Genomic DNA, 16,787 nt, shown 5'->3' on the forward strand with positions numbered 1-16,787 from the left:
GAGTGGTGGTAAAGATCTTCCTTTGACACTCTCTCTTTTCTCCCTCCCTCCCACCCTTCCTTCCATTCGTTCCACCTGATTTGCTGAGTGCCTGGAAAAACACTGGGCTGAGCCCTGGGTGGATTTTAGTTTCCTGCACTTGAGGAAGGTTTTTCACCATCCTGGTTACCCATCTCTGAATTCATTCTTGACAGTCAAAGTCCCTCCTACGTGAACACTGAACTCTACAGACAGTCTAGCCAATGCCAAGATCAGTAGAACCATTGCTGCTCTCCATCTGGAGAGTCTGCGTCCATACGGTAGCCTAAGATTACCTTCGATTTTTTTAGCAGCTCTGTCACACTCAAGATCATATTGAGTTCGTGGTCAACTAAAACCTCGAGATCTTTTTCACATCAATTGCTATCAAGCCAGGTCTACCCCATTCTGCACTTGTATAATTGATTTTTTTAACCTAAACATAGGGCATTCCATTTATCCCTGTTGAATTTCATCTCGTTGGTTTGGGCTCTTAATTCCACCTGATTAAGATCACAAGGATGTCTTCTGTAGCATCATCCTAGTAGGGTTTTTTTTACAAGAAGTATTGGCCTTTAAAATAAAGGAGAGGGTAAAACAGCTGACTTGATGAGATCGAGCCCCGCATCGGGCTCCCCGCTGGGTGTGGCACCTGCTTAAGATTCTCTCTCTCCTAGTCTCTCTGCTTCTCTTTCTCTCTCTCCCTCAAAATAAATAAATAAACGTCAAAAAATAAAATAAAGGAGAGACAATGCCCCACCAGCGAAAACCTCCCTTCTGGTTGCAATAAACGAATGCTTTAGGTACAATTGAGCCCAGCAGCCATCAACCATTTCACTTTTCTTCATCTTGTCCATAAAATTAGGAAGGAGATTCTTTGTGAAATGTTTACATGCACAACATCCACAGCATTTTCTTAATCGATTAAAGAATGCAATTTAAGTTGGTGAACAGATCTATATATAAAACAGGGCAGGACTGGGGTGCCTGGGTGGCTCAGTCGGTTAAGTGTCCGACTTCGGCCCAGGTCATGATCTCATAGTTCATGAGTTCGAGCCCTGCATCAGGCTCTGTGCTGACAGCTTGGAGCCTGGAGCCTGCTTCGGATTCTGTGTCTCCCTCTCTCTCTCTGCACCTCCCCAGCTCATGCTCGCACTCTGTCTCTGTCAAAAATAAATAGACTTAAAAAAAATTTTTTTTAAACAGGGCAGGACGATTTACAAAAGTAAATAGAATGCGGTTCTTGACTGCAGGAAGCTTCTAATCCAGTAGGGAGATTAAGTGTGTACATCACAATACAAGCAGAATGTGATAGGGGCTATGATCAAGGTATAAAGCACTACGATGAATTGTTTCTTTAAAAAAGAAAGAGCGGGGGCGCCTGGGTGGCTCAGTCGGTTAAGCACCCGACTTTGGCCCAGGTCATGATCTCGCGGTCCGTGAGTTCGAGCCCCGCGTCGGGCTCTGTGCTGACAGCTGGGAGCCTGGAGCCTGTTTCAGATTCTGTGTCTCCCTCTCTCTGACCCTCCCCTGTTCATGCTCTGTCTCTCCCTGTCTCAAAAGTAAATAAAAAACGTTTAAAAAAAATTTTTAAAAAAAGAAAAAAGAAAAAAGAAAGAGCGTTGGGGCGCCTGGGTGCCTCAGTCAGTTAAGCGTCCGACTTCGGCTCAGGTCACGATCTCGCGGTATGTGAGTTCGAGCCCCGCGTCGGGCTCTGTGCTGACTGCTCAGAGCCTGGAGCCTGTTTCAGATTCTGTGTCTCCCTCTCTCTCTGACCCTCCCCCGTTCATGCTCTGTCTCTCTCTGTCTCAAAAATAAATAAACGTTAAAAAAATTTTTAAAAAGAAAGAGCGGTTGCTTCCAACCAGGGCAGTTCAGGAGGTTCTAGTGGGGTTTGCATTTGATATCTAATCATTGATATCTAATTAATGTGCCACAACTTTTCAGTGAGCGCATACAGGTTCCAGGGCATCCATGTTCCTTCCTCATGCCCACAGATTAACTGTATAATAATTTCTCCTATAAGATTTCCGCACCCTGGCATTAAACTTACCAAAGCGTTACTTGCAGACGCGTACCTTTCCCCCTTTTGCAAGGCAGATGGCATTGAGTTTTGTCACTGCTACGTCCTTCCATTATGACTTCTCAAGGATTATCAACAAAACATTTAGGACCCTACCTACTTTTCCCCCCAGGGTCCTGGTGCATGAATTATCTGGGTCTGGGAAAGTTAAGTCCATTGAAATTGTTAGGAGTGACCTGCCGGGCCCCCTCCTGACCTGGGCAACTCCTACCGGTCCTGTTTTGAAGATTCTTTCTTTGAGGGAGAAGGCCAAGGCAAGCTGAGGGTCGAGAAGTTCTGCCTTGTCTCCCCCCGCCCTTTTTTTTCCTCAGTATTACCTCCCCTTCCCAAGTACTGAGCCCTAAACCTGCCTTCCTTTTTGTTCTTTCTTCAAACATAGCTATTGAAGGCCCTTTTTTGTTGTCTCAGCTTGTTCTGAGCTTTTGTCTTCCTGACAGGTTCATGCTACTCTCCTATCCATCCTTGGTTATGGTCCCCTCCTCCCATCTGTTGTGTGTCCTTTTTAAGAGGGGAAAAAAATAACTTTTGTCTGATGATCAGTGCAATACATGCTCATTGTAAAATATTTGGAAGATATAGTAAATTTTTACAAAATCACCCATAATCTCATCTCTGAGAGATAACTGCTCTTAAATTTGGTATAATCTTTATAGTCTTTTTTTTCTTCTGTGCATATATAATTTTTTATCAAAATTGGAATGATACTGTATATACAGCTTGTGTCTTGCTATTTTCACTTAACATTCCATAGGACCATTTTCACATGTCATTAAATACTCTTTGAAAACATGATTTTTTTAATGGCTGCATAATCTTCCACTGTTCGGTGTACATGTCCTTTTAAAATCTAGGCTCATCATATTTTAAAGCTTATCCGTGTGCAACAACAATGACTTTCCTTAAATGTCCTTCTCTTTCAAGCCCTCCCCCACTCCAACCCCCTTTGTTTTGTTGGGTTGATTATTTGAGCTTGTAGAGGCAGAATTTCATTTTTAGAGCACCCTGTCTTTATGGAATCACATTCCCTTGTAGAATCTCTTGCCATGGGATCGCACGACCATTCTTTCCCTCCACGTGTAACAGTTTGCTTTCCTCAAGTTGGATTCTGTCCAATGCCTCCTTCCTTTGCTACTGTCACATCTAGACATGGTTGCTTTCTCCCCAGATCCCCGTCACATCCTTTTGATCAGTTTTTCGTTTCTTGGTCAGAATTAAGCGGCTTGGAATAGTGAAACTGAGAACCTCAGTCCCCATCCTAACAATGACTAGCTGTGTGACATAGGAAAATTACTCAATCTTTCTGAGCCTTTTTTTTTTTTTGCCTTTAAGAAGGAATCATATTAAATGATCTCCATAATAATTTACAGCTGTAAAATGCAATGACACCGAATCCAGAGTGGCAATTTCCTTTGTTGCTTCTTTTTTCTTCTAAAAGGTAAACTGTTGAGCGAGGCAAGCTAAGAATTTACCAGCCTTTATTTCTGGAATTTGGTTAGATGAATCAGTCAACATTTTTTTTTTATCACCTCAGGCCCTATGCTAGGTTTACAAAGATTAAAAAGATGGGTTTCTGCCTTTCAAACAGTCTCAGTTTAGTGAGGAAAAAACCCAAACCAAACAAATAACCATGATAGGGGCACCTGGGTGGCTCAGTCAGTTGAACATCCAACTTTCGCTCAGGCCATTCAGGATCTCATACGTCGTGAGTTCGAGCACCACGTCGGGCTCACTGCTGTCCATGCAGAGCCCGCTTCAGGTCCTCTGTCCCCCTCTCTCTCTGCCCCTCCACCACTCGTGCTCTGTCTCTCTCAAAAACAAAGAAGCATTGAGAAAAATAACCATAATATAGATTCCGAATTTGGCTCTGCCACTAACTGGCCATAGTAGGTAATTTGGGGCAAATTACCTTTCTATCCCTTGGTTTCTCCACATTACGAGCTCAGCTGCCACAGGCTCATTGCCTGGGTTTGCTTCTGCCTCTTCCATCACTTGTTAGCTTCATAGCCTTAGGAAAATTCTGGAACCTGTACACGTCCATTTCCTCACCTACAAAATGGGGATGATAGTAGAAGCTTCCTGCTTAAGTTCTGGTGCAAATTAAATGAGTTAATATATGTACAGTTATTAGCTGAGCACCTAATATAGAGTAAGCACTTAATGTTAGTTGCTGTTAGTGTAAGGATTAAATCAGCGTATATATGTTACGCATCCTGTCTGCTACTGTAATAGAAACTGGATAGATTTCAGTTATTATTATTATTTCTACAATAGAGGTTTGGATAAATGGCTATTGGAACACAGAGGAAGAAGAAATTAATACTGCGGAGGGAGGAGCTAGCCACCCTGGTGTAATTTTAAGGAAGCTCAGTTCAGAAAAGCTCATGGGACTTGGACAAGGCCATGTAACAGTGAGCGACAAAACCAGGATTTCAAACCAGATGTTACCCCTAGTCCAGCGTTATGTTAGGATGTCTAATGCAGGTTAGTGTCCCTAGAGGCACGCAGGTGCGAATGGGCACAGCAAGACTGAGGTTAGGCAGACCAGCCGGCCACCCCCACGTTCCCCCCTGCCATGAACTCACTGAGCGTTTAGAGGCTGAACTTGGTCAAGGATAGCAGGTGGTTTGCCAGGACTAGAAGGCTAGGCAGAAGCTAGTCTTGCTCCGAGCCTAAGCTTTGAGCCATATTTCCAAAGGTTTCTTTGTGCTCTCTTCTTGAGCTTGGCTTGGCCAGGGCAGACCCACAGATTGTCCAGCTTAAGGATGGGAGGCAACGGGGCACGTCACCCCACATCTCCTTGGACAGTGTTCCCGCCGGCACACTCTCCAAGCCTGGCCTTTGCAGCCCTTCCCAGTACAGGGCAGCCCTGTTCCTGCCAATTTCTCCTTTCCTCCAAGCTTCCCCTCTTCCTTCCATCTCCTCCCCCTCTTCCTTCCATCTCCTCCCCCTCTTCCCCCTTCCACTCCCCTTTCCTCCCCTTCCCTCTTCACTCCCTCACACTTTTCCCTCTCTTTCCCCCTATCCTCTGCCCTCCCCGTGGCATGAATCCCGGCTCTTTCCCTGGATGAAAGCGGCCCACTCCTCGCTGGGAAAGGCCGCCCTGCTGCATCCGCTGCATCCGCTGCATCCGTGGGAGGGCCCGGCGCCGCGTGGGGGTGGGGCCGGGGCCGCACCGGCGGCTGCCCTGAATGACAAGCGGGGATATTGATCGCATTCTGAACTCAGCCCAGCCGATAGAAGGTAATTAATGACTCCATTTGCCTCAGTACCGAGGAGAACAATTGAGTTTGAAACTGCAACAACTGGCAGCTGGGGGTGAACCCCTCAGAGGGGGAAGGTAGTGTTAGAGGAGCCAGGGAGGGGCGCAGAGGCCACCTTCGGGGCGTTAGCCCAGAACCCCCACCCCAACCACCGCTAGCCCCTGCTCCTCCCTTGCGCCCAGGCCCTAGGGGACGAGGCCCATCACCCACCTTCCCACTTCCATGCCTTTCTCTTTTCTTCCTGCATCACTTTTCCCCCCGCTCATTTTCTGTCTTGGGATGAAACAAGACTTCCTTTCCCCCAGATTGCTTCCTGTCAGCTGTACGATCTCGCACATCTCCCTCAGCTTGCTCCCTCATTTGTAAAACTGAACTAATGGTATCTCTTTGGCAAGTGTTCTGTGGAAATTGGAGATAATGTGAGGAAAGCAGTGGAGCCTGCCCAGTACATAGTTAGTGTCCGTAAATGATGGTGATGCTGATCTTTGACAAAGAAGGTAACTTTGGTGGCGTAGAACTTTGGGGTTAGACATCCCCGAGTTCAAATCCAGGATAATGTTGAACAAATAAGTTTGCTTCTCATCTGAAGAATGAGAAGAAGAAGAAGTACGTTGTAAAGTTGGGTGGATTTAATGAGTGTATGTGAAAGCCCTAATATTGTCAGTTTCCCCACAGACAGGTGTATTTGGGCTCACAAAACTGAGGTTAGTATAGCTCTTTGCTAGACTTTAAAAGAATTCCTCTCAAAGGCCTGATTCCTACTTCTTGGGATTTGGGAGGTGACACTTGTTCATCCCCCCCTTAATTCTGTAGACTTTGGTGAGCCTTGGGGCTTTCTGACCAAGGAAATGGCATGATTTCATTCTGTCTCTAATCATCACCCCACCCACCTTTTGGTCAGTGCACAAGAACTTCTCCTGTCCCTTGCGGTGACTACTTTCAGAACTCAGGTAGTATGTCTTCACACAAGGAGCTCAGAACACTTCTGTTCCTAGCCCTGCTCCCTGCGACATGGTGTTCACTAGCCTCCCTCCTGCCCAAGCTGCTGGGACCTCACTGGACAACACTATTCATAATTGGCCTAGCCTGGGGTCAGAGAGGTGGAAGGTAGGGCTCTGCCCTCAGGAAGCCCACAGTGGATGGGGAGTGACAAGGCTAAGTGAGCGAGGAGATCAGATCTTTTGCTGAAGAGTAAAAGGCATTTTTATTAAGGATTCCAGAAGTGGTGCACGCTTGTTATACAAAGACCGGATAATATCGAAAAACTTAGGTGAAAAGAAGATAACTTGCTCCTGATCAGACGGTAACCATTGTCAACCATGTCAGCGGCTCTCCCTTCAGTCAAGATGACCTCTGGTTTTACAGTTGTCTTCATCCACGTGGGGACTGGGACGCCGCTGCTGGAGCCCATGCTCTGGATGCTGCAGCCCATTGCTGCCCCGTCCACAGCTATGCACGGAGCCCCTTCCCTGTGCCAGGCTCCCTGGTGGATATGCCCTTGAGCTAGCCACTTACCCTTATAGAAGCTATTCTTTGTTTACTCTGAGCCTGTTTCCTCACCAGTAAGGAAAAAAAAAAAGAAAAAAAAAAAAAAAAAAAAAAAGGGACCATAATCCCTACCTGCCTTAGAGAGTAGTTAGGAAGCCCAGATAACCCAAGGTCTATGAAAGCTTTTTGTTAACTGCTCAGCAAATAGGAAGCAGTCAGAGGAGAAGACAATATGAGCCTTTGTTCCCCCGAAAGAATAATATACATCAGAGTTTTAGCTCAGCGGTTTGTTTAATTTAATTAATTAATTTATATCCGGCCTCGTTTCCAAAAGGACTTGTAGTAGCTTACTCTCCTTGACAACTCTCATGCTGTAGTGGACAAAACGCCCGGAATGGGCTCCAGTCCTGAGAGTCCTACTACCCAGTTGTGTGATCTGGGACTGGTCACCTGCCCCACATCACCTCTCACCCCTTCTAGTTTTCCTTTCTGTAAAATGAGAATTTGGACCAAGTGTCCCCCTAATCATTCTGAAGTAGTCTGTGCTCAGCCAGCTCCGCCAGCTCACTGAAGGCCGCTCCTTCGGTGTAGGGAGGGTGCAAGGCAGAGAAGGCTGGGGCGGGGGTGGGGGGAGTGGCTAAGATCATGTCCCAGATGGAGTCAAGTGGTCCCCAGCTGAGCCCCTGGGTTTGGAACCTGGCCTGCGGAGTGAAATGACGTAGTGGGTAGGCTCTGGGCCAAGCAGACCTGAATTCGAATCCCGACTGTCATTTACCAGCGGTATAGCCTTGGATAAGCTACTTAACCTCTCCACCTCAGTTTCCCTCTCTGTCACATAGGTATCACGGTACTCCCCTCACAGGGTTGTTGGGAGGATTAAATGGCATGTAATAAGTTCTGAGTGTTGTGAGCAGCTAATGGATGGTGGCTGGGTAGGGGACAGCTGGAGAACAGGGCTGACTCCTCCACACGTGGAGACTGACTAGCACACGGTCCCTCCCTTGCTCTGGCAGGGTGCGGGGGGAGGTCTTACTAAACGTACAGCAACCACATTTTCCAACCTTAATCTAAAAAAATGGACTGGCAGTGGGAAAGAATCCTAAAACTCAGAATTGCTCCACAAAGCCCAGGACATGTGGCCACTATACTCCAGCCCTCTTCTCGGAGCCCTGATAACAAGTTGGCTTTTGTCTTCAAGATAAAGGCTGAGGGCCTCCTCCCTTCATTTAGGGAAGGACTTCCCTGGAACCAATAGGCACCGTGGGCCGATAGACCCATTTTATCCCAACCTTGCTTTCTGTGACAGGGCCATGGTGTGGGATGTCCAATTTAGAGGCTGTCTCTGAGCCCTGTTCTCAAGCGAATTCCACTGCCTTCTTTGGATGGCAGTTCTGTAGCTCCGAGGTTAAGTTCGACTCTTAACTGGGAACACAGTGTTCTCTGTCCCTTGGCACTTAGGTGGGCAGGTGGTTTGCTGAGGGTGGTGCTCACCAGAGTGGGGGTGAGTGAAGGAGGAGCATAAGTCTACCCTGGGGCCTGCTGTGGATCTTCCCACATCCCTCTGATCGCTAGAGATACACGGGACTTCCCTGATAGGTGACCGGGTGTTCTGAAGCGCCAAGCCAGTCCGATGGCCAGTCCAGACACCTCCGGCCAGGGCTTTGGCTTTGAATGTTACCCAGGGGAGCCTCGGTCATTCATTCAGTCACTCATCAACACCTACTCTGTGCCCACCTCTGTGCCTGGTGCCAGACCAACAGAGATGCATCAGGCATGTCCTCTGCCCACAGGGAACTCACAGCCTGGCACCTTGGCACAAGGGAGCAGTCGGTGTTGGGTCAGGAGTCTTCTTGGGGAAGAGTGCTATCTAATTACTCACATATTTTCCCTCCCCACTCACTCGGAAACCTAGATCAAGACCCGCTTCTGCCTCCTCCTCTACTTTGGCCCAGCTCTGCCAGAGAGCCCTGAATGTCCGGGCCTAGCACTGGTGTCATAGCACGGTTCCAGCCTCTCCTCGCTGTCACCTCTGAGAACCCACCCTTGGGAAGTTCCACCCTTAGGAAGCCCCACCCTGAGCGCTTTCTCCATCATCCTGAGGAGGTCCCTGCCAGCGGTCAACACTGACCCTGGTCAACGCTTCATTTTTCCATTCCTTTTCTATTCTCCCCTGTTCTCTTTTCATGCCTGCTCCTCTTCCTCTCCTCTCTTCTCTTTTCCCCTTCCTCACCCTACTGTCCGAACCCGCCCCCATCCAGGCCCTCCCTTAGCTGGATACCCAAGTGTACCATTCATGTGCCCTCCCCCAGCCAGCATTTCCCTAGGCTTCTGGCATGGGGAACTTCTGCCCTTTTTCCTCTCCCTCTGTCTGCCCTTTCTCCGCCTCTGGGTTTCCTCCTTCCTGAGCTCTTCCTTCTTGGACCTCTGACCCCAGGCTTCTCCCCACCACCTTTCCTCACTTCCTTCCCACACTTTCTCCTTGCCTTCGTCCCTCCCTTCCTTCTCCAGCTGAAGCAAGGGTGCCACCCCCCCTCTGGAGAGAGCCTGTGAGAGCTCCCTGTCCCCACCAAGGATGCCACTGCCCTCTCCCCGCCCGCAAGCCCCAACCCCCCACCTCCCAGAACTTTCTCTGTGCTCCTGCACCATTCATGATTACAGCCACCTTTCCTGACTCTTCAGGATCTTCCTTCTCCTCTGGGGCGTTTCCTCAAGCTTCCTGCAGCCTCTCTTGGGATTGTTTCTCTGCAGGCTTTCATCATACCACCTTGCCTCCCTGATCCTCCAGCACCTTCTTTCTCTTCTTCCCCCACGCCCTTCCTCCTCTTGTTCTTCCCTTTGCCCGCCTCCCACTGCCACCTCTTCCAGTAGCAGGCTTCCCTCTGCCTCTCCTTCCTCCCTCCCCCTTCCATCGCTGCCTCTGTAACCTGTCTTATCACCAGGGCCTGAGTATACAAAAAAATAAATAAATAAAAAGGTCAGTGAGTGGAGGGAGCAGCAATAACCCCTAAAACAGTACTATCAGTGGAACATGATTGATCAATTGAATTCCATAGCGGCTGAAAAATGTGGGATTAAGTAGTGTATTATACGCACAATGAGTTGAGGCATGATGTTCATTTCAAGTTCATTTCGCCGGCCTCTGCCACCAGATCAGGCAATCAATAGGGGCAGCAGATATCATATATCACCTCTCTGCGGGCTGGGGAGAGAGCACCATAATCTCTCGCAAATTTAGAGTGACAGATTTGTCAAGATCTGAAGGGCCCCTGAATAAATGAAGGAAAAGAGACTCCTCCAGCCAGTGACCTGAGGACAAAGCCTCAGTTCAGCCCCTACACACGCACGCGCACACACACACACACACACACACACACACAAGGTTGAGCCAAGCCACACACAGGCATATACACAAATCCACACAGAGGCACGATATGAGTCTTCCCACACATATGCACACACTCATGCACATCATGTGTGAGCACATGCTCGCAGACAAATGCACACTTTCCTTCCCAGGACCCATTTGGTGACACCGCAATAACCACACACAAAGACACCCGCTGCCTCTCTCGGCCTTGACAACAGGGCTTCCCAGAAAGGTAGGAGGACTCCAGCAAGAGAGAACTGGACACAATGGAACATGCAAATAACTACAAGGGGGTGGAATTGGGATGATAGCACCTCCTCAAAAGAAAAACAGGCAGAGAAGAAACATGGGGCACGTGAGCTCATGCTCCCCATGCAATCACACACACACACACACACACCCTTTGATAACGGTTCTTGCTCTGTCACTTACAAAGACACAGACACATATTTATCTGGATGTTTATACATGTACAAATACATATACACAGGGAATGCCCACACAAAAGGAAAAAATAAACATGCCACACCCTACCTCATATAAGAGAGACACACACACTCTCCAAGACAGAACATCATTCCAGAGGCTTACACAGTAAAAAACACAACCACCAAGTTTTGTGTCCATAGGAATGTGGAGACATCGAAATACCGTGAAAGCTGTCCCTGTCTGTCCACCTCAGACTTGGTCCTGGTCTTCATTTCTCTCCCTTTCTTACACACACACACACACACACACACACACACTTTCTTTGCTTTCCCACCTCCTGAGGAATAGAGTGGAGGAAAGGCAGCAGGTCCCATTTGGAAAGCAGACCCCCATGCTCCATCTGGGAGGCCAGAAGAGAGGATGGCTGCAGGTGGAGGTTAATCAATATGTAATATTTTCTATGGTCTCCTGAATGATACTGTATGGTGTTACTGTATATAATGCAATATTGATTATATCATATCATATAATCACCTATAAACTGATATATATAACAGTCCCAGAGGAACACCCTGAGGCCTACAGCATGGGCTGGCCCCAGGCCCAAGGCTCCCCAGCAGGTCTTGGGCCGAGGGAAGCTGAGAAGTGTCCCTGCTGTGCCTGGGGGGGGGGGGACCCAGCTTTGGGCTGGGGGGTTGCTGGGTAGAGGTTCAGAGAGAGACCGAGAGCAGGCACTTAGCTCACTGCGTGCTCCGAAAACCCTAACAGACCTGATGCAAGGAGGTAGGGAGGGGTGGAAAGCCCCCACACGTAGAAGAAAGCCCGGGCAGAGCAGGACATAGACAGAATTGGCCTGCAGCCCCAGGACGGGCACTAGTGTGGCACCAGCATGGCCTTTTCTTCACTGAGTGAGTCTCAGCTCTCTGTGAGACCCGCAGGAGGACCTGGAGGGCAGAGGATGGCCTCTGATGTGGGCCTACTCAGAGTCCGGGTCAGGGACAGAGGCTGAGGCAGGCGGCCTGGGCACAAGAGCATCCACAAAGACCCTGTGTTTAGTCTCTGCCCAAGGCAGTGTGCCACTGCTCACGTGCCAGCCGCTGTCCTCCTGCTCTGGTCTGAGTCCTGGCCCAATGCAAGCAGAATGCCTCAGCTTGACTTTCAGAGCCCCTCCTCCCTCGGCGGTGAAGTTAATTACTTCACCCAGTCTCCATGTTACACTCAGCCTCGGAGATTTGATGATTTTCCACCCCTGGAGTCAGTGGAACTGAAATTCATCTCAGAGCCGAGTTCAATTCTCCACAGGCTCGGTAATGCTGGTCTGAGACACCCAGCTCCTCCCTCAGGCTGACCCAGGCCTGGGGACAGAAGGGGCTCAGGGGAGACATCCCCTAAGGAGACGATTCCTAGCAGCCCCCTGGCTCTACTTCTGCCCAGTTTTTCCCTCACTTCCCACCCCCCCCACCCACCACCAACCCACACACACTGGGACAACTTCCCTTTCTCTTCCCAGGTCCTTCAGAGGCTCTGGCTTCCTCAGCCAGATCTCAGAGGCATGGCCAGCCCCTGGGTCATACTCCAGCCTAGAAGCTGGGAGTAAGGGGTCCCAGCAGGGGTACAAAGCTCTGGGGACCAAGCCAAGTGCCAGCCCCCCGGGCCCACTGTACCTCTGCTGGCCTGTGCTGATGCCCCCAGTGTCCATGTGTCCTGCAGATGTGTCCGAGGGCTCAGTCCCCAATGGAGACTCCCAGAGTGGCGTGGACAGTTTGCGGAAGCACTTGCGAGCTGACACCTTCACCCAGCAGCAGCTGGAAGCTTTGGATCGGGTCTTTGAGCGTCCTTCCTACCCTGACGTCTTCCAGGCATCAGAGCACATCAAATCAGAACAGGTGAGGAAGGCGTTTTCTGCTTGCAGAAGCGCAAAGGAACAGGGCAGGACAAGGCCTCTGGACAGTGTGCGTCCCCAGCATCGCACGTGCTACATGTGTGTGCACCACGTGTGTGCTGTGTGAACACACACGAGGACGTAATGGTCGGAGTTAAGAAAAACCGTTCTGGTATAGGGCAGTTAGAAATGATGAGCTCTGGGTGCTAGGATGGTCTTGGGTAAGTCTTGCCCCCTTCAGAGCCTCAGTTTCCCCATCTGTAGAATGAAGGACTTGGGTAAGGTCTAATAGGTCCCTTCCAGCCCTGCTCTTCCATGAGTCTGGCATAGAATACCCAGAAAATGTCCCCATGCCCCTGCCGTGTCCCTCGCCTAAATGGCCCGAAGGTCTTACAGAAAGTTTGTGCAAGCCTGGGTGCTCTTCTCGCCCAGCGTCACGAGGAGAGCCCTCTGTGCCTGCCTCCTACTCCCCAGTGCAGCTGTCCGGTGTGACCCCAGATAGGCCAACGGCCCTCACACCCAGTACTCCCTCCAGATGCAGAACAGCCCAGCGTGACTGCAGCCCGCAACACAGCGGCACGACGCACAACGCGGACATACGTCTCTGATTCCTCCCGTGTACCCATGTGTGCGTGTTCACCCACCACCACGGGCCCCTGCTCGCTGTACTCAAAGCACGGCCCCGAGAGCCGGAAGGGGCGCCTTTCCCAGGCCACAGCTCAGCACACCTCCCGCACCTGCCTCCACCCACACATCCCTGTGGGCCCCCGGTGCACGCACTCAAAGATAGGAGCACACACCCATTCCTCCCACACCTACGGCCCAGGCCAGGCCCACAACCGCCGCCCAACACGGTCAGCCGGGCTTGCACGCGCACCCGCGCGGTGGCACAGCAGCGCCGCCCCGCGCGGCACAGTTCCTCCCTCGGACTCCGGCAGCTCCCAGCCACTCGCCTTTCTCTCCGCCCGTCCTTTTATCCCATAAGCTGTTTGTCTTCATAAAACAAAAATCAAAAGTCTTTTTAAGGTGCCCTGAGCCATAAACCAACAAAGGAGGAGCCGGCCGAGGCGGGCGGCTCGGTGCACCCTCCACGAGTCCCCGGCTGTATTACAATGAATAACCTTTATTTACTTTCATTAGACTATTAAACACCAGCACAGTCATTTTTCCCCCTGAAACTCGGAGCAGGGCCCATAAAGCAAATCCGAAGCCTAATTGAGTTCATTTTAATTTCTCTCCGATCACAGCGAATTACTCTGGTGATAAATCAGGGGGCAGCTTCACCCCCAGTAGAAGGCCTAATTTGCAGCTAATTACAAAACTGATTTCTACAGGAAGATCAATACGAGAAGGAATTGGAAATGACGAGGCAATCCCTTCCAGCCAGGGAGGGGAGGGGGCCCTCTGGGGGGGCCAGGAAGCGGAAGGGAAAAAAACGGACCCGAAAGAGCAGAAAATCAGTTTTAATTTAACGTAATATTAATCAGAGCAACTTTTCCTGCTTTGTGCAGACTCCTGGGCTGCCCAGCTCTGGGGTCTGGCTTAGCGGTGGCTGCAATAAAAAGGCAATTACCCGAGTGTTTCGGGCAGGACACCCTTTCAGAGTCAATGACTGGCCCCCTCCCACCCTTCTGTTAGCCATGTGGACTCTCCCCCTCCCCAATTTCATACCCCAGTGCACAGGCAGAGAGCGAGGGGCCCGTGGGGCTGTCTTTGTTTGTTTTTTAAAAAGGGGGCGCCAGCACCCGAGCAGCTAGCCCAGCGCGGCGCCAGGCCAGAGGCCCCGCTAGGCCCTTCCCCCAGCCCCTGCTTCTGCCATCACTGCACAGTTCGCCCTCCTCCCCAGGACTCCAGGAGGGACCTGAAAGCACCCCTTGCCTCGCAGCAGGGGGAACCCAACTGCTACACTCCGCCCTTGGGGCTTCTTAGGCAGGGGACGCTGTGGCAATTGGAAGGATGCTGGGATAACCGCCAACAGCGTATACCTCCAGCTACACCGAGTCCGGTCTCCCCCCCACCCACACAAAACTCTCCATCATCCGCCGAGCCCGCCCCTCCCTCTCTCCCCTCCCTCTGCCCGGCCATCTCCTTCCACCCCATCTGGGAAGGCTCCCTGTTCCTCCTCCCCATCTGCACACTGAGCCCTTTCTCCGCATGTGTGCATCAATAGAGAGCTGTCGCTTTTCTCTCTTCTCCCAGGGGAACGAGTACTCCCTCCCAGCCCTGACCCCTGGGCTTGATGAAGTCAAGTCGAGTCTATCTGCATCCACCAACCCCGAGCTGGGCAGCAACGTGTCAGGCACGCAGACATACCCCGTGGTGACCGGTAAGGAGGCTTCCGGGAGGGTGGGGGCACTGCTTTCAGTGGGGGCACCTCAGCCGGTGCCATCTGGGCCCAGTGTGACAAGGGGCCCCCTGCCATGATATCTGCAGAGAGAGCGAGCCTCCGAAAACCAGGGTGCTTCCTGCACAGATGTGTGCAGATGTGGCGAGACAGAGTTGTGGTCAGGGTCTCTGCCTGGAAAGGTCGAAGCGAGGAGGGGGCTACTGCTGGTCCCTTCTGCCCATCCTCCTGCCTCTCCTTTTGCCTTTTTCTCTTGCCTCCACCAAGGCGCCCAGAGTTATTAGCCTCTTGCTAGGACATGTGCAGAAGAACGCGGAGGCCGGGCTGGGGAGAATGGAGCGTGAGGCCCAGGGTCCAGCCTCCGTACTCCCATGTCTCCAAGCGTGCCTTCCTCTACCCCCCGGGAAGCCGGGTTAGCTGTGTGGCTTTGGGCTTCGTGGCATATGGCATCCAGCTCTGTGGTTACAGATAAGCACGATTCTTCCAGCCCTCCGTCCGCTTGCCGGAGAAATCACAGAGACTGAGGCTTGATTTCAAGGCAGGGTCAGGCCTGTCGCACAGTCAAACGCAGGGGGAGAGGGCATTGGTCCAGCCGCTCTCATGGGTTAGGAGCGGCAGAGGCAGCTCGCGGGAAGAAGGCCGGAGTGTGGCGCCGCGCAGGGCCAGCCGATGCCGCTCTAGGCCACCGGGCTGCGGGCTGTGGAAGGCGCCTGGCACTGTGGAAGGCTTTCCGGGCCAGGGAAGTGCCCAAGTGGGAGAAACACACATTGAGGTGTTATTAAAATTCACCTAATTATTCTGGAGACACTAAAGCCAATGTGCCGTTTGTTCCTTGGGAGACAGAATGATTGAGAAGGGTCTCGGTGGGGATTGGGAGACACTGAGGCGTTACCTGCCGAGCGAGGCGGGCGGAGGCGGCCCGGGGACCTGGCAGCCAGCGTCACAGCCAGCAGCAAAGACAGGGAACAGGCCCTGTTCTGACTTGGAGCCCATCTGAGCAGGGCTCAGGCCTGAGATGGGCTGTGAGTGGCCACACGGCCTCCAGCTGGGGGCTGGGAAGGGCCCTGCTGTGAGCTCTCGCAGCTTCTCCTCCAGAGGTGTCCTGCTACAACTGTCTCTGGCCCGGGACAGGGTGGAGCTCTTTGGCTAGGCAATCAGAGACTGTTCTGGAAGTGTCAGAGAACTGGATGGGGCTTTCGGGAGTGACAGGTGGGTGGGTCAGGACACTGCCTTTTATCAACTGGGCCTCGACTCCAGCCCTCCTTAGCCAACGTGGAAGCCCTCTGAGCCGCTGGGGGTTCTGACCCAAGGCAGAGCAATGGTGCAGGCCGGGCCACCTTTCCGGTCTGCTGAGAGTTTCAGTGGCCACTTCCCAAAGGTGGTCCACCCCAGGCAGCTGACAAAAGAGAGTCCAAGAGACTTGTCTCTAATCCCAGCTGTGCTTCTCTGTGCCCGGGGCCACAGTCCAGAAGGCAGAGGCTCCCCAGGGTGGAGAGATGGACCTTCGGGTAGGGTTCCTGCTGCAGGAGAACTCAGGCTGGTGCAGAGAAGTGCCTCCACCTTGAGCATCCCCCGCCCGCCTTCCCGCCCGCCCCCCCCCATGGCCCTGGAACGGTCCCAGCTCAGCCTGGGAACATCTCCGGCTGATCCATCTGGATCCAAGTGTGAGAAAAGTTCATTTCAGACCCAGCTTGACATTCCCAGGTGGCAAGTTAGCACTAACATCTCAATCTGTATGCGACATTTCAATCAAGCGAGGAGTAACAAAAGCAGAACCATTAACATTCGGAGCTGTTCACCAGTGGTAATGACGGGAAACTCGCTCAGAAACTGGAAATTACCAAAAAGAGGGAAGTGTGTGGAGAGGTGGGGGAGGGGAGGTGGGAGGAGGTGGGGGCAGGGAATGATTTTTCCAG

At 51.6% G+C, this 16,787-nt stretch overlaps 1 protein-coding gene across 5 annotated transcripts in view; it reads left to right on the forward strand.

Annotated features, from left to right (window-relative positions):
- PAX2 (paired box 2) overlaps positions 1-16,787 on the forward strand; it is a 77,570-nt gene that overhangs the window by 45,372 nt on the left and 15,411 nt on the right. For all 5 annotated transcript variants that reach the window (XM_042908812.1, XM_042908813.1, XM_042908810.1 and 2 more), the window contains 2 exons: positions 12,356-12,531; positions 14,727-14,853. In XM_042908812.1, the coding sequence (XP_042764746.1) occupies positions 12,356-12,531; positions 14,727-14,853 (303 nt within the window). The remainder of the gene's footprint in view (positions 1-12,355; positions 12,532-14,726; positions 14,854-16,787) is intronic.

Source organism: Panthera leo, chromosome D2 (assembly GCF_018350215.1).
Source record: "Panthera leo isolate Ple1 chromosome D2, P.leo_Ple1_pat1.1, whole genome shotgun sequence".
Lineage (NCBI taxonomy): Eukaryota > Metazoa > Chordata > Mammalia > Carnivora > Felidae > Panthera > Panthera leo.